The sequence below is a fragment of the Drosophila miranda genome, chromosome 3 (genome assembly GCF_003369915.1).
Source record: "Drosophila miranda strain MSH22 chromosome 3, D.miranda_PacBio2.1, whole genome shotgun sequence".
Lineage (NCBI taxonomy): Eukaryota > Metazoa > Arthropoda > Insecta > Diptera > Drosophilidae > Drosophila > Drosophila miranda.
Window position 1 is genome coordinate 6,734,450 of NC_046676.1, and position 23,127 is coordinate 6,757,576.

Sequence of the window (23,127 nt, forward strand, 5' to 3'; positions counted from 1 at the left end):
AACTATGTGGGCACGGCTAAATTTTCTATATAGCTAATAATATTCGACGGAAGATCAAAATCGAGGAATATGGTTTCCCCTCCTCGATGGAGAACGATAAACCCATTATAAGCCAAAGGGGTATTTCAATATTCCACCGAAAATAATAAAAAATTAATAATTTTAGCGCAGTTCAGGTGAAAGTAATCGTTGTTATTTTTAAGTTCAGATGAAAGATGGCATGAATCTACAAGAAGAATTTACAATCGTTAATATTTTCAGCCCTTTACCTGAAGTAGTTGAACTATTTAAATAGATGGGGCTGAAGTGGGCTAAGTTCGTAAAATATAACTTGAATTCGTTGGTATATTGACGGTATATTTTGTTGTTTACAGATGGCGACTTCTTTGATTTGCGGCTGAAAATATTTCCAGTTCTTTGCAGACTGGAGCTGTCTAATTAAAGTAAATTAAAGTAACAAATAAAGAGGAAACATGTCGGCCGACGTGCGTGATATTCTGGACATGGAGCGTGCCAATACGCCCGAAGTGACAAAGGATTCCTTCCTTGCAACAAAGAAGCGCAACTTCGAACGGTAAGCAGTCATTTTGTTAAAGTTCAAATGAACATTTTTAACAATAACTATATTTACCAGCACCAAACATGCCTCCCGGCGTCCCGAGGGCATGCACCGCGAGGTGTTCGCCCTGCTCTATACAGACAAGAAAGATGCCCCGCCATTGCTGCCCACAGACACGGCCCTGGGCATTGGAGGCGGGTACAAGCAGACGAAGGCACGTCTGGGGATGAAGACGGTGCGCAAGTGGGAGTGGGCGCCATTTGCCAACCCGGCGCGCACCGATGCAGCTGCCTTTCACCACTGGAAAAGGGTCAGCGATGATTCGGGAGAGTATCCCTTTGCCATGTTCAATGTACAGCTGGAGATCCCCTCCTACACTATGACGGAGTACAACGCGCATATAAGGAACAACATAACCAACTGGAGTAAGGTGCAGACGGATCACCTGTTTGACTTAGCAAGACGGTAAATAATTGGAATTGACCATTAGAAAATCGCATTGTTTTATTGACTAAGTCCTGCCACAGCTTTGATCTTCGCTTTATTGTGATGGCGGATCGCTGGAACCGCCAGCAGCACGGGGACAAAACTGTGGAGGATCTCAAGGAGCGGTATTACGAGGTCGTTGCGCTACTAGCCAAGGCGAAGAATCAAACCATCGAGAAGAGAGTATATTCGTATGATCCGGAGCACGAACGGCGCCGAAAGGAGCAGCTAGAGAAACTGTTTAAGCGCACCACCCTGCAGGTGGAGGAGGAGCAGATGCTCATCAATGAGATGAAGAAGATCGAGGCTCGCAAGAAGGAGCGTGAGCGCAAAACGCAAGATCTACAAAAACTCATCTCGCAGGCGGATCAGCAGAATGAGCATGCCTCGAGCACGCCCAGCACTCGCAAATACGAAAAGAAACTGCACAAAAAGAAGGTGCACCATCAACCGCGGCCCTCGAAGGTGGACTCGGTGGTGAATGCAATCGAAATAGGTAGCAGCGGCATCAAGTTTGCCGATCTGCGTGGGTCAGGGGTCTCCTTGCGTTCGCAGAAGATGAAGTTGCCTGCCAACATTGGCCAGCGTAAAGCTAAGGCTCTCGAACAGGCCATACAGGAGTTCAAAGTTGGTAAGTTGAGTAACTGGGACTGTCTTACATTCGCTAATTGGACCGTTATTTACAGATCCCGCGCCACCACCCACTGAGGATATATGCACATCCTTTAACGAGCTGCGTTCCGACATGGTGTTGCTTTGTGAGCTGCGCACGGCCCTGTCCACCTGCATCTACGAGATGGAGAGCCTGAAGCATCAGTACGAGGCTGCTTGTCCGGGCAAGGTCAGTAAATAATTAAGAATGTAATACATTTATTCAACCAATTTGTTTGCTTCCTAATCACTGCAGACACTGAACATACCGCCCTCGATGGCGCCCCTCAAGACGGAAGCCCTGGACAGTAGCACAAATTAATTAAGTTAGCGCTCTCCGTTACCCCGTAGATCTTATGCTGCTGCCTCAGTGGCTGTTCCTGCTACTGATGCCGCCGACGAAGCAGACGTAGCAGACGCAGTAGACGTGTGTGCGGCGTGCTAATCATTGTAACCCGTTTTCCAGTGTCCATATTTGTGCATTGCGCTACTCCCAGTCCGCTTGGGGAATAAATGGATAAACAAGAAAATTGTTTTGCGGCACATTCAATGTGAAAATCAAATAGCCCACGGCCAGCGATGGTCATGCCAGATGCCATGTCGAGTGTGAGAACTTTTTCCGCTGCGTGATTTATTTTCCATCCAGCATTTCTTTGCAGCCTGACTACGACGGTCAGTTGGCTAGTTAGTGGCCAGTATTTGGGTTAAGCCTGCAGTCGAATGCGGCTCTGGGCCCCGATCTTTGGCAAGCGAAAAATGAGAATTAAGTTCAACCGCGTGCTCTTACAATTCCAAGCCTGCCCACACAGTAACACACTGCAGGCGGAGGCGGAGGCCGAGGCGGCTCATTCACTGACTCAGCCGAAGTCCAAAACGACAGCGAACAGACCATAGACCAGACCAGAGAGCGGACCAGTATTTGTGAATGAATCGACCGAATGCGAAGGCAAACACCCAGGCGCACACCCATACAGATGCACAGCCAGACAACGCATACGAAATCATTCTGGTGGCGGCTCGAGCCGCCTTACCTGAACGTAGGCCGCTCAGTCAAGTTTCAGACGTGGTCGGGTCCAGTTCGTGGCAGTTGATTATTGCGTTTGCTCTCCTCCGTCTCTGTGTATGTGCAGCTAGTTGCCGCATGCAGCAAACGTTCGTCTCAAGCGGCAAATGTGAAAAATGCAAATTTGACAATACCTGAAGAACGGTCGTCGCCAGTTGTCAGTGGAGTTACGATTGCGAGTGGCACACAGCCTACCTGACCCGTCATCAACGTCATCGTCTTTGTCCGCGTCATCATCCCTAAAAACTATTGGAATCCTGGCGGGGGGCAAGACAAACATCAACAGCGTCGGATTCGCATCCGTTTCCGGTTCTTTCAGTTGACTACTAGTTTACTTGCACTTCGAGTCGGTTGGTCGGTAGTTTTTCATGAATGAAATTTTAATTTCGACTGTGTCCGCGTGTGTGCGTGTGTGTGTGTGAGCCTTCTGTCCAGCTCCAGCGGTGTCAACTGACGTTCCATTCCTTCCATTTATTGCCGCTGCCGCTGCCGCTGCCGCCGTTGTCGCTCCCTGGGCGTCAGTGCACCGTAAAGATCTTTATCGCATTCTAAATACGTTCTGGAGCAGAAGGCAGAAGACAGTCGCGTTGTGTGTGTGTGTGTGTGTGTACCAGGGTGCCCAGTGCCAGTGCCAGGTAGAGGCCAGGTTAATGCGGTTTATTGTTCTATGAACGTTGCCAGCGCTCGCCTGCCTGCTCTCTGTTTAAGTTTCGCACGCTGATAAAGACCCGCGCCACACCATCTCCGGACTTTGCCAGCAACCAGAAAGCAGCAAGATGTGGCCCAAGCTAAGGTGAGTCGCAGGTCTGGGCTAATTTAATGCCACAAAAGGCAAATAAAAGTACGCCCACAACGATTTATGCTGTAGAAATCGAGGTCTGACAACCTTGGAACGGCATATGCAAAGATATGGCGATTTCTGTAGCCTCTTCGTGTGCTAGAGAACTTAGCGGCTTTTAATTTAATATTAACACTCTAATTGACTGCTATTCGGTTGAGGCATAATCAGAGTCAGTCTCAATTCCGCCGTCGCCCGAAGGCCGCTTCGCTTTGGAAATTATAATGGTTTTCCTATAAAGATTTCGATCAACTTGAAGTCATCTCTTCCGTTGCGTTTGTCTCATCTTTCGTTATGTTTCACGGGCTAATATCTTCCAAATTTACATGCAACAACGGATGGGGGGAAGGGGAGTGGAGTTTCTTTAACCCACGCAACAGACGAGATACAAAAGAAATGGAAGGGGGGGGCGAGATGCATCACACAAAGTAAACCCACACACGGAGGCCGTGGCTCGGGCTCTCTTCTGCTCGGTTTTACGCGCAATTAGCGCTTTTCGTTGCGTTTCCTTCTCTCTACCACCGAATATGTCTTCTCCCGATTTTCTATAACTTATCATTTTCACAGCAGGCAGCTCTGGATCTTTCTACTTGAGCTACAGCTGAAGAAAATCTTTGTATTTTCATTTCATTTTCGAACGCCTACAACAACAATGAAAGCGGAAAAAAGATTGTTCATAATTAATGTTTATATAATTTTTTACTGCTTTACATGTGGCTCATTAGCCGCTTGGCCTCCGTCTCCCTGTTCTTCTCCGTCGGTTTGTGTGGATATGGCCCGGCAAGTTCGTTGCCTAAGTCTTTTGTTTGCTCGTCTGTGGGCGTCCGTTTGATGCGGGAATGAAACGACAGAAACCCTCGTACAGGGGGAAAAATAACCAAGAAGCAGAGATAAATAAAAATACATTTGTGCCACTTACTTGGTTACTTCGTAGCTGGTGTCTGTTGCTGTTTCTGCTGCTGGCGCTGTCTCTGGTGCTTGGGTCTTAACTGTTGGCTGGTTGCTCCACAACAAGTTGCCAAATTTGGCAATGGGAGCGCAACAGCGGCAGCAACCAAGAGATAGATGCCTGCTGCCCACTTACTTTTGTGCCCAAAGTGTGTCGTCGTCGAGGTAATAATAAAGTTAACAGTCAGATGATCTCCCCCGAAGATGATTCTTAACCGAAACTAAACACTGCCTCGAGGAATGGACATGCCAGGGGTTTCTCTTGGTATCCCCACCATATGATCTGTGTGGATTTCTGGCAGTGCACATAAGGCATCTAGCCATTCACTTAGCATACTCCTCCGCAGCATCCCAGCATCTGAGCAGCCGCAGCCGCAGCCGCGGCCGCAGCCACAGCCGAAGCAGTTGGCGCTGTTGCTCTTTGCTGTCTCTGGCATTTGCATTTGTGTGTGGGCTGTGGAGTGGAGCTCTTGGTGTGGGCTCGACGATTGACTATAAATGTGTGTGTCATGTCGTATGTTGTCGCATAATATCTTTAATTTAGTTCATTTTCAGACCCATTTCCGTGCCCTGGCTCCAGTCAGCTTTCTTCTTGTTCAATATTTTCCTACCGACTTGATTCAATTTTTGACTGCCGAACAGCGATTTCCATTTGATTGGATCTCGCTTATTTCGGCCCGACTTGACGGCTTTCGAAATGTCGCAATTAACAGTCGATTTAGCATTATGCACATGCGTTGGCGGTCTGCTCCTCCACTCGCTCTCTGGGGCTTGTGTGGGCTGTGAACTTGGTTTTTCTGTGTGGTTTATGGCCTGCTCTGGTTGAGCTGGTGTGCACAGAGGGGAGGGGAATTCTTCATGAAATGCTAGCGTTAAGGGATTCTGGAATAATATCGCGGGGAAATAGAACATCAAACCAATTATTCTCAGATCAAAGAATACATAAAGATTCATCTTTTACCATTTGGGATGACTGTTACGAATGCTAGTTCAATGTTTGTAATATTCTTTAACCTTGAGGCATCCTGTATTCTGCTGTATTCATTCCAAACCCAGTTTCTAACTCAATCTTTCCTCCCTGCTCGCTCTCTAGTCTCAAATTGTTGGTAAAATTGTCACCGCAACTGCAAATCACTGGGCTGATAAACTTGTTTTTCCTCCAAACAAAAACCAGCGATAAAATAACAGCCACAACAAGTCAAGTCGGAGAAATAAAATTAGTGTGTATTATTTTTTGAGAGTGGGCCGAGAGACAAGTCAGCGGAAGTGTGTGGGTGGCGGCTGACTGTCGTCTCTGCCGAGGCTCGGTCTGTTGGCTGCCAGTGTCTTTGCTGTTTGAATGGGATTTGGCTTTGGCGCTTTTGTTTCATTTCCAGTTTTTCTGTTGGGCAAATTACTTTTTAATGGAACGCTCACGTGGGCAGCTGCTCGGGCAAGCACCGGCACTCGAACAATTAACCAAATCGGAGACAAAGTAGCCCGTAAGTGACGGCAATTGCTGCAAGTCGAACTTCTGTCAGGGGCTCTTTGTTAGTCTGCGGACCAGAGGCCGCTCTTAAATCTACTTATGTATGTTCGGTCCGCACATGTGTGGCTCTGAGATGAACAGTTGGCTTATCCCATGGCATACGATCCGATTCCCCCTGGGGCAAGGTAAACAAACCATTATTTGGTGGAACGGTCTTAAGCCGGCTTTTGTTCGCCTGCATTTTTAGTTTATTCACCAAATCTTGCATTTTACGAGCTCCTCTGAGTCAGTCCGAGCTCTGAGCATGAATGAACCAGGTCCAGGTCCAGGTCCAGGTTGTGTTTAATTTAAATTAAATTGGATTTTCGTTGCCCGGAATCTGTGTTTTGTCTGCCATTTGCATATGAATATGGCCGACGGCAGCCGCCGCGAACAACTAAAAGCAATTTGAGGCTCTGAATTTATGGGCATCCACATCGACCGTCCTCCTCCTCCTGTAGCTCATTTCACTTGCCCTAAGGGGCGTGTATTTTGTATACATATATTCTGAAAATCAAGTGGCATAATGAATAATATCATCTGGCAATTGTCAGCAAGTAAATACCAGACCAAGGTGGTTCCAAAACGTTTAATAAATTAATTTTTGTGTTTTATTAAATTATTGATATTATGAGTATATTATTAAGATAAATTAACAAAAATTAATTTATTTTTCTCGCTAATTACCAAATATATTAAGGGGTTCAATTTAAATTGATCGTTAAACCTCAGCTACAGGTTTTAGGGTTTATTAAAGCTTCTGTCTTCACGAATATCACTTTATGCATTATGATTGAATATATGATGGATTTATCTTTTTACTCGTAATCGTATGTACATACATATTTATATAGAAATACAATATTACATTGCTCTGTATTCAGACAAGGATCAGCATCCGCTTCCGTCTTACCTCCAGACACAAGAAAATGCGTCCCGTCATTCACACATGGAATTCTCACAGGGCTCAAGGGGTAGTAGGGGAACTGGTACCTGGCCCAGGATGGGCCACACAATTAAATCCCTTTTGCCTCTGTTTCCTGTCGCCTTTTGTCTCCTTTTTTATTTTTTTTTTTTGGCATGCTAAATACTCACGCCAGACCACAATTGTTGCTGCTTTTGCTTTGTGGCTACTTCAATTTCGAAAGCAGCTGCTTCGGTTTTTTTCCCTCTTGTGTGCAACACGTCTGTGGTTGCCACTTGCGTGACATTTCGACCTTTGGCTGGCTTTTGCAGCAAACTTTTACTATTTTCATGCTAGGCATAAATTTCATCTGCCACACAGAGCCGAGCCAGCCACGACACACATCCAAGAGCCACGCCACATTTCGTTGCGCTTTCAACGCGCGAACAATGCCACACAGCAGGTTGATATTCAATATGGCGCAAAAGACCACCAACCTATCAAACTACCAAACAAACTACCGAAAGATATAGCAAATTGGTAATTTCGCCTTTAACCTATGCAACATGCTGCTGTCATTATGATTAGCAACATGCTGGCCAATTGGCTGCTGTTTTTGTTGCAATTCATGTCATTCGGTGGCGGATACTTTAAAAAAGATAAGTAATATAAAAACTACATTCCAGCTGAACTTTAATTAATGCTGTAATTCGGACAGAAATGTGTGGTTCTTCTCTGCTTGGATAGCACTTAAACCAAGCAATTAATAGCAGGTTTAGATATGTAGATTTGACATCTTTACTGGAGTAATTATCCCCCTTAATTTATCCAATGTAGTATGTACCTCAAGTCATTCCTTAGTCTACCATCACCTTCCAAAGAGAATTTGCACTTCGGTGTGTCAAGCGACAATGGTTCAGTTTCGGTTTTTATTATTTATCTTTTTTTGTTTGGTTGCTCGTTCATTGGCTGCCAAAGAAGGCAGGCCAGCAAAAAACGCGTTTTTAATTGTTCAATGGCTTATCGCATGTTTTGGCCATTTGGGGAGCGCAAAAAAGTTGGGCTTAGAAAACCAAACAGCAGAAAAACAGAAAAAAGTTATAATATATTTAGCTGGCTTGTGTGCCAGTTTAAGTTTTAACTTATGTGAGAAATAAATAAGAAAAGAAAAACACTTTTTACACGATTTGTTAATAGCAGCGAGTGATTGCATTTTGGAATTTCATTTTTCAATCAGTTTCGTATTTTTTGTATTTTGCGGCAAGTTTGCAGAGTCAGCTTGCATCATTATCATATCTTTGTATCTTTTGGTCTTCATCTGCGAGTTGGCATCGGCCCCAGCATCATCATCAGGCAGCAAAATCTCTTCTCTTCGTCTCGGTCCGTTCCACAGAAAACGTTGCAATGCCGTTACCAACCCAACTCGATCCATTTTCAACCATTTGGCTCACACGGATAGACATGTGCACTAACACACGAATGCGTGCGAGAAGGTTTATTTCCGTTGACGTGCCTTAATTCCAGTCAGTTTCGGCTGGCCTGGCTCCGGCTGACGATGATAATGATGATGGCGCTTGAACTGTGCGCCTACACACCAGCGCGCGAAACAGCCAACAGTCACAACACAGAGCCCTGGGCAGTGGGTAGGTAGGAGTTGGAGGAGTCCATCAGCTGGGGGAACTGGACTGGAGGCACTCAAAGATAGAACAAAATTTGACTGAAAGAAAAAAAACATTATTAGAAGCTTTAGAAGACAAAATCGGTCCAAACTTCCCAACCAATCATTGTACTATATTTTTGGAGCAATATATTTGGGAAAATCTTTAAGAATTTCTTATTCGCGCTGAATTAAGACATGTTTTGTCTTAAGAGAGTTTTAAGGAGAGTCTGTGCCCATTTTTCAGGAGTAGAAGAGCATCCCGAAAGAGCATTCGAAATACGTTCCCAACCACACAGTCGTAGCTCCGGTGTGTGGGAGCTGGCTGATTTCTGCTCAGATGAATAATCAACCTAAACTGGCGTCTCCAGTCTGCACACTGAGAGGAGGTGTCGTCGATGGCTCCGACTCTGCTCGGTTTTGTTTGGGACTCAGACCCGACTGGTTGTGGATTGATTAGCAAGTCTGTGGCAAGTTTTAAGCCAAACAAACAGCCACCAAGGAGTCGGCTAGTTGGCCAAACTATCTTCTGAAATGTGATTGAGTGTGCTTCCCATCTGGCTGAGTCAGCGGTTGGGTCCGAGGGCATGCGAGGAGATCCTGTGAGGTGTGAGGCGTGGCATTTTATGCATAATTAGCCACAGTGTGGAGAGGGCAAGGGCGGAAATTAGAGGCACTGAAACGTTGCGAGCCGTTGACCAGTTAGCGTGACAGGGGAGGAGTCGGGTGGCCAGCGTATGAGCTGCATTTTAAACAATTCTTATTGTTGAGGATGTTGGCAGACCCCTGTGCCCCTGCCACTGCCCCTGCAGGCAATGGTCAACGCAGCACTTGTCTGTTCTACCAAGAACTGATTTATTTTGACCACGTACATATGCAAAGCGCATTCTAATGGAACCGGGCAGCGAGAGCCAGGCAGCCTGGACAGCCCGGACAGCCAGGGCCAGTGCTTCCTCTTGGCCATGTTTGGCCATTGTCTCGTACAATTTGTATTGTAGTTACGCTCTGATTTTTGAGCTTCCACCTGTTACCATGGCTCTGCGCGCTACGCTTCCCTGATCCGATCCGATGCGATGCCCTGCGGTGCGTTATAGAACACACACACCACTCGCTCAATTGTTATCCGGCAAACGGAAATGCCGCCTTTGTTGAGCGGAAATGCAAAATGATATTGTTCTCTGTGCATTCTCTGTACCAAGAAGTCTGTATGATTGACTTTGAATGGGAATCGAGTTGCAACATGTTGCACCGCAGCTATCAATTACATGCCCCCATGCCCACTGAAGGTCTTATTCTCAGTCTTGGTCTGGGCCTTCGCTCAGCCTCTGCATTGTCAGGCCCAGTTGTCGATGGTCGCCAACTTGCGGACACAGAAAGAGGGCCCCCTTTATCCACATATCGCAACCCCGTGTGTGTGTGTGTGGGCATGCAACAAATGCGGAGTAAACAAGCAATTATGCAAAATTTATATACATTAGTACTTTGTACATGTACTAGTATCTGGAGAGGTCTATGCATGTATTATATGTATAGGAGTAAGTCATCAGCCTGAGATGTAGAAGAAACTGCGGGGTGTGCGCAGCGGCGACAGGCTACGTAGATTGCAGGCCACACGCAGATTGGGCAGATTCTGAGGATTCCGACAGAAGCGATCCCATCTCTTCCAGTACTTGAAGCCCTCGCGCTCCTGGATCATTTTGGCACAGGCAATGTCATCGCCAATATCGTCGTTGGAGAAATCTAAAAAGATAACAGAATGTGGTTGATACAGAATCAATAGAGAGTGGTGAGCATTTAAATTACCTTCACATTTCATATTGCATTGCCCGCCTTTGCGTCCCTCGGCGCAGTAGTCCTTGCTGTTGATCTGGAAAAGGCCATAGTTCTTGCTGTCATTCTCCTTGCGCGTTATCTTGCTGGTGTCCAGGTTGCTCTCGTGCTCCACCAGGCAAATCCCTGCGGGAGAAATACATGTCAATGGGCGTTAACTAAAACGAGGATTCCAACCACTTACAATTGGAGAGAAAAGTCTTGTCAAAGTTATAGTTTTCCACCAGCACGCGGGTGAGTTCACAGCGCAGATACTTCTTGGCCTCCGCCCGCTCAGATCCCAACAGCAGCAGGACCAGCACGGGCATCAGACACAGGCAAAAATGTTTCATCTTCAACTGAAAAAATGCGACATTATCGTAGAGCCCCAGCAGGTAGAAGGTACAAAGTATTTGGCGAACTGTTCGGCTCACTTTGATAGGTCTGGTGTATTGGCTTTATAATAATTTATCGGCATACTTAATTAGTCAGACTCACACTCACACGCCTAGTTCTTCGAACTTGGTTGCATAATTTCCAGTTTTTCCATATGCACTATTTCTCTATGTGGCTTAAAAGGGGACATCTATGGAGTGAATGATACTCTTAGAAACAAATCTAATAGCTTTTTGGATGCTAATCATAAATGACCACACAAATTGATGCCTTTGTTTACTTCCACATGGTTCCGTCTCATTGTTTTATCAAACCATGTACTATACCTGTCGATGTGCTAATCCGTCTTCCGTCATAGGACTTTCGATTCCGATTCGTAACTATCTCCCTATCTATTTATCTCTGTACGATCCATCTTTTTGTTTCTCCTAGAACCTTCTCAAGGTGCCAAAAAGTATACAATCTACGGCACTACAATGTAGCGCCTGGATAGATCATTAAGTACACGCACGTACACGTTTCACTTTTGTTTGATTTGCATACTCGGATCAGCAAAGAATGGGAACGAGAACGGACTTGAGTGACTTCTCCCGACAGACACTTCAGGCAGAGCAGAGCAAACTGTTTGTTTACTTCATGTTGTTAGTGAACGCAGAACAGAACAACAGGAAACGAGTTTGTTTCGCGGAGTATCTGTATCTACGAGTATAATTATAAACTGCTGTGCGCGAGTATCCGTATCTTCTTACCGCGTTTCGTGGGCTTCGTATGCGATGGCGTGCTTTACAATCTCATTTGCACACGTCGCTCGGTCGCTTGCTCGCTTGCTGCCAGGTGCGACGCTTCTGACCCGAGCTGAAGTACTAAAATCGAAAGCCCAACGAGAATTCGAGTATTTCTCAGATACATTGGCGCTTAGGAAATTCTCTCCCCAAACGCCGATCTCTCTCCACCGATCGTACCGATTGTCGGGCCCTCCCTCTCTCAGCGCCAACGTTCTCCGTTTTGGGTGATTAAGCTGATAAGGCACTTGCACATTGAACTTAATGATATGCTTAACTGCCTCCCCGTGGACTTGTGGTCTGAGGGATGGGATTCTCCCCATTTGGGGTGCATCCGTCTGCATTCTCATGGCCTTGCCTAGGCTTAAGCAATACTTTGGGTACTGTCTTATCAGTCGAATAAAGCAAAGTTCAAAAAAGGTTAAGTCAAGTATCAGCTTTGGGATCGCATCGCTGCGAGCTGATAGTGGCGATTCCTGGAAATATTTGCGAAAAATTGCGCCTTGCACATTTCGCAGAATGAATACATTATCGTACGGGCATCATGGCTTAAGCTGTTTATTAATTAGTCGCTAGAGTAATAGTAGAGTACGTTTAAGGCTAGAGAGCAGATCGGGGAAATTGTGGGCAAGTCTGGGGGCAGCCCGTCCTAGCAGCGGGAGACGTCGGGCAACGTGCGCCCACGACATTTGCTCATCCAACCGGGCCAGGCCTGGAAGCCGTGGCGATTGAAGATCTGCATGGCACAGCGTGAATCATCTGAGATCTCATCGTTCAGGAACTCTGTAATACAAATCTCTCTCATACTCTCAACGTCTGGGCGCGCGTGGGCGGACGACTCACCTTCGCATTTGATGTTGCAGATGCCACCGCGACGACCTTTGCGACACCAGTTTTTGCTGTTGATCTGTTGATTTGTGGTTTGGTTTGGATGAGTATGAGTATGAGCTGCTCATAGATAGACATGCTACAGAGAGTGGATGAGATAACCCACCTGAAAGAGTCCATAGCTGACGCTCTGGTTGGGCAGCTGCATGGACTTGGACGTGCTGCGTCCGCTCTCTGACTCCACAAGGCAAACCCCTAGCAAATACAGATCTCGGTTAAATCAAAGCTTTGTCTGGGCCTACCACTCACAATTGGACAGATAGCTCCTCGGAAAGTCGTGGCGCAACAGCTCTTTGGCCAGCTGGCAGCGTGTCAGCAGCTTGGCCTCCGTCTCCGACTGCGTCAGCAGCAACAGATTGAGGACCAGGACCAGGGCACCACTCTTGTGCATCTGATTGGCCATGGATATGGGGATATAATGAGAGTGAGAGTAGACTGTCCAAATGTTGTAGGGGGGACCACTGCTAATCCTGTATGTGGGGCTTTGTGGCGCTTCCTTCCGCGGCAACTGCGAGCACTGGGCACTTTGCTGCGGAATTATTTCTATGGCACTGGATGCGTAGCGACCGAATTCTGGGTTTTTAAAGCCTCGCACGCAACTTAAGTGTGTCACTGCGAGGCGCAACAAGACGTGACGATACGCTTGGGGTGGTGGCCTGTTCGGTGAGATGCATAATATATTGGGGGTACTCGCCTCGCCGTTGACTGTGCGAAATAAAAACATCTATCATGAAAATTTCGAAACTCACCGCAAAGGATTGGACGTCTATTGGGAGGCAGAAAATGCGTGAAATCTGAAATTTTTCATTGAGTTCCGCAACCCGTAAAGACCACAGATTATCTCACAGTGCATAAATCGCTCGAGTTTTGATTGCGTTAAGCTCTAAATTGGCAAATTGTCTTGCAGAGATCAGCTCGGATGCAGGCACAATACAGGCACAAATTCCAGCGTGAGACGCACCACCGCCGCCGCCACTGGCCGCTGGACACAAACACCTACGGGTGCCACACTGTATGTGTGTCAGAGTGTCAGTGGCGGTGGCGCTGCTTGACCTAAAAACGCACAACGAACGCTGCCGTTCTGTTGTTGTATCCAAGTGTTTTGCTTTCAATAATACAATAATTTCCATGAAAATTTTTCCATTTGCATTGCAGCCTATTTGTGATGATATGTCTGGTCTCTGTGCTGACAGAGGCCAATGAACTCAAGGATCTGCTTGAGGATATCACCACCGCAGCGGCTTCGACCACCAGCACCAGCACCAGCGTCCCCGCGCCATCTACGAGCACCGCAACCACACCCACTGCCTATGTGGTGTCGGCGGCTGCCGTGCCCGTAACCACCACCACCATTACCGGGAAATCCAAGTCCGCCGTGAAGTACTTCAACAAGAGTACGCCCAAGAAGAGGAAGGCCGAGCAGGTTTCCTCGCTGCCGCTGCCCGTGGACGATGGCCTCATGGAATGGAAGTGTCCCAACATAACGGGCTCTCGGAACGCGGAACTCGAGTGCGGCTGCGACTTGCCCCACACCCTGAGATGCAACATAGATCTGCACGGACTACTGGTGAGAATCCACTCCGGATGCCTTGTTGGACCTCTCTTAACTTTTAACCCTTGACTCGATTCCATTTACAGCTGCTGGCGGATAGGCTGCGCACCTCCCCGTACTCCATATCGCTGCTTGACTGCTCCTTGCGCAACGTGACCTTTCTGAGCGACGCGAAGATCTTCGACGGTGTCTCTCTGCATGGCCTGGTCATCTCCTCGGGGGAGATCAAGCGAGTGCACAAGTCCGCCTTCTTGGGCATTAAGGGCCCCCTGCAGGCCTTAGGGCTCCCCGGAAACGCTCTGCTTAGCGTGCCCTGGAACGCCTTGTCAACGCTGGGAGCCCTCGAACGCTTGGATTTGGCCAACAACAAAATTAAGGCCTTGGGAACGGCCGACTTTGTGGGCCTGACCAATCTGGTCTACTTGGAGCTGAGTAACAATCAGATCTCGAGCATATCGCAGCGCACTTTCAGCAATCTGAGGAAGTTGGAGGTGCTTAAATTGGGCGGCAATCGCCTGGGCGACTATGCCCAGAGCCTGCGATCCTTGAGCCAGTGCCTGAGCTTGCGGCAACTCGACCTTACGGCCAACAATCTGAATGGTCCGCTCAGCGCGCAGACACTGGCTGGGATGCGGAACCTGGAGAGCCTGAACCTCAATCGGAACATGATCAAGAGCATTCAGAACAAGGCGTTGGCCAACTTCTCTCGTCTGGTGAGCCTCTCGCTGCGCCACAATCAAATTGATGTCCTCCAGGACCACGCCTTCTACGGACTGGGCGCTCTGGATAGCTTGGATCTGAGCTACAATGGCATTGTGGCCATCTCCAGTTCTTCGCTGCAACATCTGAGCCGCTTGACCGTCTTGGACCTAACGCATAACTTCCTGCGCGCCCTTACCTCGGATCTGATAGCTCCGCTGCCTTCGTTGAGGGAGCTGCGACTGGCCGGGAACGACATCTCGATTGTGGCTAGGAACGCCATGGATGGAGCTCGCGAGTTGCAGAGCCTCCAGATGCAGGACAATCCGCTCTCCTGCGATTGCAGCATTCGTCCCTTCGCCGAGTGGCTGCAGGTATCCCAGCTCCATTCCAGCCTCACTGCCTCCTGTGTGACGCCGCCGCGCCTTGAGGGGGCTCCGCTGCTTCAGGTGCCCGTGGAGACGCTCAGCTGCGACATGGACAATGTGGAGAAGGACAATGCCAACATTATGCAGCATCTGGAGACCTTCGCCAAGCCGAATCAGACGTCTCCCGTCAGGGATTTGTCAGAGGAGGTGAGAGGAACAAATGGAGCAGAGTGCGATAAATGTGCAGATAAATATGACCGTTTCCTTTCGCAGATTATTCTACACGATCTGCACTATTCGGCGGACTATGGGCTGATCCTTACCTGGCTGCTGAATCTCAGCAAGAAGGATTACATGTGCGATGCTATCTTTGTCTACAAGGAGGAGAACATTAATGAGATACTTATCGACAACTCTCCGGTAAGTGCAAGCAAATCTACTATTTTGATGGCCCCTGCTTAAAGCCGCATTCCACTCACATTGCAGATCCATTGCGAGAGCAAGGTGGTAAATGGCCAGAACACGGTTAGCGTTATCGTTCCCGACAGCTCCTCCCTGGACATAGGAGAAAGGTAAGCAGTTGTCTTTTTCCAAAATGCCTGATCCACTCACGGCTCCCCCCCCCCCCCCCACGCGCAGCTACCGATTCTGTCTAGTGATGGTCCAAGAGCTGAATCCCAAGGCGGACCTGAACATTGGATGCTCCAACATCACACAGCTGCAGCTGAGCAGTCCGGGCTCCATTCCCGTGTCGCGCCAGTACCAGCGACGCCCCTACTACACGCCCAACGAGCTGAAGCCCGACTCCCATGAGCAGGATGTCAGCGAGGACTATCAGCACAACCAGCGCCAGTTCAACACCGTTGCGGGCAGCCAGCAGCAGCAGACGCATCCTCAACAGCAATCTACGCTGCTGCACAGCTACACTGTCATAGATTCCCTCAATAAGAGCTTCCTGCCCGGCCTGGGTCTGGGCGTCCTGGTCACTTCCGTGCTCGTCCTCATCTGGGGCGCCACGCGTCTCAGGCAGTCGGGCGGTGTCAACGGCAGCGGCGTTGGCGCGGACAGGAGCAATGGCAGCGTCGGCAGCAACAGCAGCAGCATACAAAACAACAACAACAATAGTCGACCGGGCACTCCGACGGCGACCACCTGCTACGCCGCCTCAGATCACATAGCTCGCCTCGCCGACGCGGAGAGCGGAACACGCTACCTCAAGCTGCAGGCCACAACGAGCCTGTGAGGAGAGGAGGCAGCAGCCCCAGCACACCCACTCAATAAAACATGTGATAGTACAGCAGAAACTGTACCGACTTGCGTAGTTGCATAGGATAGGCCGTAGCCCTAAGGACCCACTGCACTAATCCAAATACTTGGCCCAACACTAACCCACTCGTGCCATAAGCTAATCGATACACAATCCAGAACCCCAGGCAACTTGACAGCTCCGGTCCGAGTAATAGTGGTAGTGCCAATATGTTACAAAAAATGCATTACAAAAATTAAATTCAACACAGAAATTAATATGTAATGGTACTACATACTATTGTTTTTACCGCCACTGTGCAGGTAGCCCCCTAGCGCCCATCTAGAATTAGTGTTAGTTAAGGGTACGCCTCCTTAAAGTTAGGAACGGAACCATAAGTCATGACCCTCTTAGTCGTAAGGCTTTAATAATTTATTAACCAATTTCAAGGCACACAAAACCGAGCATGCAAACCATTGTGGAAAGAGAAATAAAAGCCAATTGCAATCGAAGTACCGTTCATAAGGTCAGTTGGGCCAATTCCGTGGTGGTCTATTATTAGGTGGGACATTACCAAATAGCCGCATAATGCTAAGTGGGCTGTTAACCTTACAGCCATGACGTCACGGTCACATCATCTGCCCCCTCGACACAAACTATGCGTATGAGGAGGCGAACTATCCGCTAAATTAGTTCATTTTAAATGGAAATGAGCTCATAGCTCATACATCATCCCAAGGGAAACTGCGCCATGTAATGGGCGGGATGATAACCCAAATACTATGTATACCACCCAGGGTACCCTGCTTATCAAACGTTAGCGCTAGTTTATCGACCTAATCGGTTTCTTAAATGCTTATCCGGAAATCAAAGCTGGCCAAAATTGAACTGGACTTCATGCGTCTACGCCCTGGCTCTCGGCTCTCGCCCTCAGTCGGGAGTGTGCCTCCCACTGCCGACTGGCTCCGCTCTGTTGTGGCCAGCCGCTGATATGGCGACGCCAACCCCAGTCTCGGTAGCGGTCCCGCCTTTCATGCTTGCAGGCTGACTTTGTGAATTGTTAGTTGTTCAGTGCCAGTCCGTCAGGCGACTACAATGACCACCACTCCACTAGACGACGCCGCCAACGTGACAGCTTTTATCGATTTTGGATATACACTTTAGAGAGCTTGTTTCCAAGGAAAAGTTCCAGCTCGGGACCTCGCTGGGCACCCACACAGTACGGCCTCTACATGAGTATGTTGGGGTTTGTCTATCTGGTTCTCATCTTGGGCTGGATACTGATCGTGCTGTTTCTCAAGTGCAAAAAGTCCTTGGCCGCACCGTTTCGCTTTGGCGAGAACTACACAGATGCCATAGCCGATACGGGTGAGTCCGAGGTGTACGCTATGATGGTGAGCGTATTGTGGATATACATCCATACGTACCTCTCTTTTCTCTTTAGAACGTCGTCCTTCGGTGCATGTGATACAGCTGCAGAATGAGGATGTGGAGAGCGAAGACCACTATTTGGATAGCTTTCATAGGAACACAGAAAACCTGCAGCGGTACTCGCATCGTTCGCAACGCTCCACCCTGGAAGAGCGCACTGTTGAACGTGCCTATCCCACAGATGCCGTCATTAATCCGGCCTACATGCACGATGAGGATTATGTGATCAATGGTAAGCCAGCTGAATGTGTGGTGTCTGTCTGGGGTAATCGTTTTTCTTGTCCTTCCATAAATTTTCAGCGCCGCCACCGACGTACGAGGAGGTAATGCGCCAACCACAGGTATACCCACAGGTTCGCCACAATAATCACAAGATAAGCGATGCTAATATTTAGACAACAGGGATACTTAGCTAAGGATTGATTTGTACATACTGGTAGTTTGTCATTGTCCGCTGTGATTTACAGATAGATTTTGGTTGATCTTTATTTTAGTTGCACCTAAACGAAACAAAATCAATTCGATTGATTGAACTTAGGTGGCCTGCGCCCTCTTGCACTGCGAATAACATTAATTACACCACTCATAGTACATAGTTTTACATAGAAAAATGTATAAATGATTCTACAGAAGTATGATTAATAATTATGGTTATGATTAATGATTAACGATTAATGGTTAATGGTTACAAACAAACAGTCAGTCCAAGTACAGTCGAAGTTGTTGCAGATTGTAATTGTAAATAAATTAAGAATGGCGAATGATAAATAAAAAGTGTACAAAAATAGAACGTAAACGTTTCCTTTCTTCATTTTGGCTAAATTAAGTCGCTAAATTCGATATACGTACAGACCAACATACACATGGCTAAAGGCTGTACATATAGTTGATACATAAACGTATATGTGTTCGTTCCGACATGGCTCAGAATACACTCAGAGTATACTACACACAGCTATAATGACTCAGTAATTGGGGTGGGGTATTGCTCCCTTTGGCTATCTACGGTAGCACTTTGTGCACGCTGTGCATTTGGATGAACGCCTCCAGTTGCATAGGTATCAGACCCTTGAAGTTCAGCCTGTGGGTGGCTATTGTGCGGGCCGCCAGACACTTGAGGCTGGTGTGGGCATTCTGATGACCGTGCAGTAGGTTGGCCAAGGTAGCTACAAGGCGGAGGACATGGTTAGTGGATGATGCACTGATGATGAAATGACGCACTTACCCAGGCCAGACTTGCAGGCCGCGGCCGCTGTCTGTCCCGCAGCATTAACTGCATCCAAGTGGGCTCCTGCCTCCACGAATAGCTGGAGAATGCGTGCCATTTCGCCCTGTCGGTCTTGCGAGGAATTCACTTTGGACACCAGTACGTGCAGAGGCGTGTTGCGAGCTGCATCCACGGCCACCACAGAGGCCCCGCAGTGGACCAAGACGAGGGCAGTGGCATAGCAGGGGAACCTATTAGCAGAGAGTGGTGACTGTACCCATAGTCGCAGATGGAGCTAACCACTTCGTGGCTTACCTGCACATCTCATTCGTGTAGAATTCATCCACAGGCATCACACCATTGACAGCGATGTGTAGCAGAGTCTGCCCATCGTTGAGACGAGTGTCGTTCTGTATGAACTTGCGGACCACAAGGAAGAGTTGTTGGATATGCTCTTCGTTGATGTCCTGGTCCTTCTTGCGACGCGCCAGCTGAGTAACAATCTTGATTAAATACAAAGCTGTAATGCAGTTCTGGTTGTTCTGGTCCTGCAGCAGACTGGCACACGTATTTGGCTTCGCTTGGCGTATCTTGAACTTGTTGTTCTCTATCTCCTGCTGGCACTTGGTCAGCACGGGCAGAACGTGGTCTAGGGTGAGGCGGTGATTATCCGCGCGCAGAATTTGGGCAAACAGTTGGGCGAAGCGCAGCAGATCGCGATCCACAGAGACCTGGAAAGGGATGGATGGATTTGCAAATCAATTTAAATACCTAAGTGAGTGGTGTCTCCATTTCTAGTTACATTGTTACGCATGCGGAGATCGATGGCATAATTCCACAGCACCTGGCACTGGTCGAAGCGACCATGGTCCGCCATCACAGCTCCACGGTAGACAATGGCCTGAGGGACGTCCGGATTGTTGCGTCCCAGAATGCGCTCTCGTATGGCCAGCGACTCCATGTGTATGGAGTGATGGTTCAGCTTGATGGCGTTCAGCTCGGGCAGGTTCTCGGTCTCAAACCAACTGTCATAGGCGGGCACTGGCGGCTGAACCTTCTTGCGGATCACGCCACGGGGATCGCTGTAACGTAGCTGCATGGCCCGCAGCAGATAGCTGTAGGCCCGATTGATGTCGTACTTGGTCTTGTCATTGGCATAAGTGGCGCCGAGTAGTTCCAATGCTGTGATCTGCTCCTCGAGGCTCATCAGATCCGGCCGCTGTATGAAGGCCTCGACGACATCGTCATTCAGCCGCTCGGCTGCTTGCAAGGCGGGTGTTATGCCGATTTCATTCTTCTTTAATGTGGCTCCATGATCCAGCAAAACCAGCACCACATCCAGGTTGCTGCTCTCGGCCGCATAGTGCAGAGCAGTAGCTCCGCACAACGCCTGATCGTTGGGACGCGAACCGTTCTGCAGTAACGTTTTCACGACTAGATGGTGCCCCTTGTAGGCGGCAATCATCAATGTATTGTTGTTGAACAGATTTGTGGCATTTACATCGGCTCCGTGCTCTATCAGGAACTGGACAATGTCCAGGCGTCCTAAAATGGGATGGAAATATATGAATAAAGCTCAGAGAAGCACTAGTTCGTAGCACTACCTTCGTAGCAGGCAGCTCTCAAGGGCGATGATTGCGCCTTGGTATTGTGATTGATAGCCGCTCCTGCCTGGACCAGCATCTTTACGATCTGTAGATGTCCCATGCCAGCAGCCACCCACAGGGCTGTGGCCCCATACACCACCAGGCCATCGAAGATGACATTGCATTCCCTCTCCAGATCCACATCGTAGTGCGAGAGAAGGGTCTTCACAAACGTCACATTGCCCGACATGGCGGCCATCGTCAGCGGGGTCAGCGATTGTCCATCTGGCTGATCGAAATTCTACAGAGAAGGGGAGAGTGAGTGAGCATGAGAATTAGACGGGTTAGCGTATGATGTGCGTGCGCAGCCGTTTCACAGTCAAGGTTGGACGAAAATAGTGCGTCGGAAAATGTAAAACGAAATGTAAAGCATAAATCTTTGGGAAAAACCGTGCGGAGCAGAGCTCTTGTCACTTGGTCGGCACGCTGGTGGCGGGGGCCAACCGCTTTCTTTGTTCGCCTTTTGGCACGGCGAGAGTACAAATTACAAGCCAGCGCCATATGAATGCAGGGAAAACAGCATCCAGGCTGGCCAAAGTCCAAGCACAAGGCGATTCGCGGATGACAATTGCGTATTGGCCTTGCATTTAGAGAGCATTTGGGTCAAGAAACTGCTGGCTGCGGGGGTCGGCACTCACCGCCGGATACGTTATGTAGCTGGACACGGGCATGGTGTCGTTAGCACCACGCCAGAAGCTCGGTCCTGGCCAGGCGGACTCGTACCAGCGTTTCCGTGTGCTGCAACAATGTTATAGAGAGTGATGTTTGTGAGCTCAGCCCCAAGCGATGGAGGAGGAAATCTATTACCGATACAGCTCCGCGTTCATGGCCTGGAATCTAATTTTTAACTGACAGCTGCCGAGGCATAGAAGGTCCTGCCAGGCCGGACGAACGCCGAAAAAATTCGATAAAACTTCGCCAGTGAAACGAGCTCTCGATTCCCAACCCTAAGTTAGCATATGAAAGATACACTCGTAAAGGGAAGGCTCAGGCTCAGACCCATTGGTCTTTGGGGGTTGAATCAAAAGGGAGAGAGCAGACCGCCTGCGCACGAGCCCTCGGCCCAAACAGCTGTTCCCGGAGAGAGGTCCTTGCATACCATCCAGGGGTTTGTTTACCGCCCGCAGCTGTTTCCCTGCATTCCACAGTCATCGAAAAAGAGGAAGAGTAAGCCGCTGCATAAATTCGACTTTTGAACGCAAAATTCAATCGTATTTCAGACTCCATAAAGATTAGACCTACGTTGCATTATTTATGGGATTGGATTTGTGTTCGATTAGATTACGGCCAATCTCTCGATCAGATCCCCTCTCTCCTGCCAAGAGGTGTGCACAAAATTTGGTTAGTAAACAAATTAATAAACACACATTTCAGGAAACCGAAAATTATTCGATCTGGCGCCAGGCCAAATTCGTGTCCAGAGAGGTACCGACTGGTCCCTTGTCCGCCCCCCCCTCCCCTCTACGCCCAGCCATGAGTAATTGGTCAAAGATGGTTTTCCGAGTGCCTGTTTCCATCAGATATTTCAATGTGACAGTGACTGTGCAGGCCTTAAATAGAGTTTAGTGTGCGCGAATCGATCATTAAGTTTGCAAATTAACAGAATTACTGTTTACTTGTCTTTTTGGCAGGCAGTAAAGTTATAAACGAGTACGGTGAATGTCCATTAAGCAAGGCATACATATGCTACACAAATGTTTTTTTTTAATAAAGATTTGTATATGTATGTATGTATGTATATCTGTGGATGGTACATTATAACTTTGGAAGCGAAAAAAATTTTACTTTTTCCTATTTATCGAGTGCCTACTGTATATTGGAAAGAGCATATGGAGCTCTTCTCATTCCCGTTCTTTCTCTCTCACACTTTCCCATAAACAATGACAAACCAAGTAAATACCCAAAAACCAGCAATGGATCGTATAAAATGCGCTCTATGCGGCAGCAGACATCAAGTTTACATATAAACCAAATACGTATACATATAGCAATGATTTTCATTAATGACGCAGTAGTAAATACAGGCAGCGCGCAGCTCGTTTCCATGCCATAACACTGCTGCACCTGCCAAACCATAGGGTACGGTACTCACTGTATTGACCAGGTATGTCTGCACCGCCTTGCTGTTGGCGGTGTTGAGAGCCTCTACGAATCTCATCATCTGGCTGCTCCGGGCGGCCAGGTAAAGAGTGTTCAGCTGCTGTAGCTTGAAGTGTTCCTCATGAGGGAACTTTTCGCGCAGCTCCTCGCTGATTTCCACGAGCATGCCGTGGGCCATGTTAAAGTACTCAAAGTCAAGTGGATAGCCATTGTAGAACGATGTATTCTCCTCCTGAAGCTCTTCCGGATCGACTTCCATTTAAAACCTTCACAAAAACAAATACCAAGAGGAACTGAACACTAGCAAACGGAAAGAAATGAAACGATCGCCAGCGAATCATATGGTTCTTTCCAGTGGTATGCGGTCACACTTAGTGATGCGCTCGATAT

At 48.1% G+C, this 23,127-nt stretch overlaps 6 protein-coding genes and 1 long non-coding RNA gene across 10 annotated transcripts; 3 read left to right on the forward strand and 4 right to left on the reverse strand.

The window, feature by feature from the left end:
* The first annotated feature begins 347 nt into the window (after positions 1-347).
* LOC108158843 (DNA methyltransferase 1-associated protein 1) lies at positions 348-2,226 on the forward strand. Its single transcript, XM_017291565.2, has 5 exons — positions 348-574; positions 635-1,024; positions 1,087-1,676; positions 1,732-1,886; positions 1,953-2,226. The coding sequence occupies exons 1-5, from the start codon at positions 474-476 to the stop codon at positions 2,016-2,018; spliced, it is 1,302 nt and encodes a 433-aa protein (XP_017147054.1). The 5' UTR covers positions 348-473; the 3' UTR covers positions 2,019-2,226.
* Positions 2,134-2,619, reverse strand: LOC117188408. Its single transcript, XR_004472572.1, has 2 exons — positions 2,484-2,619; positions 2,134-2,436 (listed from the first exon to the last, which is right to left on the reverse strand). It is a non-coding gene; the product is annotated as an uncharacterized LOC117188408 (long non-coding RNA).
* A 117-nt stretch (positions 2,620-2,736) lies between these two features.
* Positions 2,737-16,865, forward strand: LOC117188406 (slit homolog 3 protein). Its single transcript, XM_033392240.1, has 6 exons — positions 2,737-3,552; positions 13,644-14,055; positions 14,127-15,314; positions 15,381-15,527; positions 15,594-15,679; positions 15,747-16,865. Exons 1-6 carry the CDS (start codon positions 3,536-3,538, stop codon positions 16,348-16,350), a joined length of 2,454 nt encoding a protein of 817 aa, XP_033248131.1. The 5' UTR covers positions 2,737-3,535; the 3' UTR covers positions 16,351-16,865.
* Positions 10,050-11,684, reverse strand: LOC108158847 (lysozyme). Of its 2 annotated transcripts, none has more exons than XM_017291568.2 (4): positions 11,145-11,246; positions 10,628-10,781; positions 10,417-10,569; positions 10,050-10,353 (listed from the first exon to the last, which is right to left on the reverse strand). In XM_017291568.2, the coding sequence occupies exons 1-4, from the start codon at positions 11,172-11,174 to the stop codon at positions 10,157-10,159; spliced, it is 534 nt and encodes a 177-aa protein (XP_017147057.1). In that variant the 5' UTR covers positions 11,175-11,246; the 3' UTR covers positions 10,050-10,156. The 2 variants fall into 2 exon arrangements, with proteins under 2 accessions (XP_017147057.1, XP_017147059.1); XM_017291570.2 differs by lacking the exon at positions 11,145-11,246 and adding an exon at positions 11,568-11,684 and having other exon boundaries at positions 10,057-10,353.
* On the reverse strand, positions 12,137-13,183 carry LOC117188407 (lysozyme). Of its 2 annotated transcripts, XM_033392243.1 has the most exons (4): positions 12,738-13,181; positions 12,595-12,683; positions 12,444-12,507; positions 12,137-12,383 (listed from the first exon to the last, which is right to left on the reverse strand). In XM_033392243.1, exons 1-4 carry the CDS (start codon positions 12,889-12,891, stop codon positions 12,250-12,252), a joined length of 441 nt encoding a protein of 146 aa, XP_033248134.1. In that variant the 5' UTR covers positions 12,892-13,181; the 3' UTR covers positions 12,137-12,249. The 2 variants fall into 2 exon arrangements, with proteins under 2 accessions (XP_033248134.1, XP_033248133.1); XM_033392242.1 differs by having other exon boundaries at positions 12,137-12,507; positions 12,738-13,183.
* A 42-nt stretch (positions 16,866-16,907) lies between the features above and the next one.
* Positions 16,908-18,571, forward strand: LOC108158848. Its single transcript, XM_017291571.2, has 3 exons — positions 16,908-17,721; positions 17,798-18,016; positions 18,085-18,571. The coding sequence occupies exons 1-3, from the start codon at positions 17,586-17,588 to the stop codon at positions 18,177-18,179; spliced, it is 450 nt and encodes a 149-aa protein (XP_017147060.1). The 5' UTR covers positions 16,908-17,585; the 3' UTR covers positions 18,180-18,571.
* LOC108158841 (protein fem-1 homolog B) lies at positions 18,245-23,085 on the reverse strand. Of its 2 annotated transcripts, XM_017291562.2 has the most exons (7): positions 21,445-21,526; positions 21,276-21,375; positions 20,596-20,878; positions 19,794-20,536; positions 19,307-19,722; positions 19,010-19,242; positions 18,245-18,950 (listed from the first exon to the last, which is right to left on the reverse strand). In XM_017291562.2, exons 1-7 carry the CDS (start codon positions 21,462-21,464, stop codon positions 18,787-18,789), a joined length of 1,959 nt encoding a protein of 652 aa, XP_017147051.1. In that variant the 5' UTR covers positions 21,465-21,526; the 3' UTR covers positions 18,245-18,786. The 2 variants fall into 2 exon arrangements, with proteins under 2 accessions (XP_017147051.1, XP_017147050.1); XM_017291561.2 differs by lacking the exons at positions 21,276-21,375; positions 21,445-21,526 and adding an exon at positions 22,730-23,085.
* Positions 23,086-23,127: the final 42 nt, after the last annotated feature.

Coding starts and splice junctions, on each gene's coding strand:
- LOC108158843 (XM_017291565.2), top strand. CDS start 474: ATGTCGGCCGACGTGCGTGATATTCTGGACATGGAGCGTGCCAATACG. Junction 1,025..1,086: donor CTGTTTGACTTAGCAAGACG/GTAAATAATTGG, acceptor GTCCTGCCACAG/CTTTGATCTTCGCTTTATTG. Junction 1,887..1,952: donor AGGCTGCTTGTCCGGGCAAG/GTCAGTAAATAA, acceptor TAATCACTGCAG/ACACTGAACATACCGCCCTC.
- LOC108158848 (XM_017291571.2), top strand. CDS start 17,586: ATGAGTATGTTGGGGTTTGTCTATCTGGTTCTCATCTTGGGCTGGATA. Junction 17,722..17,797: donor AGATGCCATAGCCGATACGG/GTGAGTCCGAGG, acceptor TTTTCTCTTTAG/AACGTCGTCCTTCGGTGCAT. Junction 18,017..18,084: donor TGAGGATTATGTGATCAATG/GTAAGCCAGCTG, acceptor ATAAATTTTCAG/CGCCGCCACCGACGTACGAG.
- LOC108158847 (XM_017291568.2), bottom strand. CDS start 11,174: ATGACGGAAGACGGATTAGCACATCGACAG. Junction 10,782..11,144: donor ACGGATTAGCACATCGACAG/GTATAGTACATG, acceptor GCATTTTTTCAG/TTGAAGATGAAACATTTTTG. Junction 10,354..10,416: donor ATGCAATATGAAATGTGAAG/GTAATTTAAATG, acceptor TTATCTTTTTAG/ATTTCTCCAACGACGATATT.
- LOC108158841 (XM_017291561.2), bottom strand. CDS start 22,996: ATGGAAGTCGATCCGGAAGAGCTTCAGGAGGAGAATACATCGTTCTAC. Junction 20,537..20,595: donor GAGAGCTGCCTGCTACGAAG/GTAGTGCTACGA, acceptor ATCCCATTTTAG/GACGCCTGGACATTGTCCAG. Junction 19,723..19,793: donor ATCTCCGCATGCGTAACAAT/GTAACTAGAAAT, acceptor ATCCCTTTCCAG/GTCTCTGTGGATCGCGATCT.
- LOC117188407 (XM_033392242.1), bottom strand. CDS start 12,891: ATGGCCAATCAGATGCACAAGAGTGGTGCCCTGGTCCTGGTCCTCAAT. Junction 12,684..12,737: donor GAGGAGCTATCTGTCCAATT/GTGAGTGGTAGG, acceptor TGTATTTGCTAG/GGGTTTGCCTTGTGGAGTCA. Junction 12,508..12,594: donor TCAGCTATGGACTCTTTCAG/GTGGGTTATCTC, acceptor ACAAATCAACAG/ATCAACAGCAAAAACTGGTG.
- LOC117188406 (XM_033392240.1), top strand. Junction 15,528..15,593: donor TACTTATCGACAACTCTCCG/GTAAGTGCAAGC, acceptor CTCACATTGCAG/ATCCATTGCGAGAGCAAGGT. Junction 15,680..15,746: donor TCCCTGGACATAGGAGAAAG/GTAAGCAGTTGT, acceptor CCCCACGCGCAG/CTACCGATTCTGTCTAGTGA.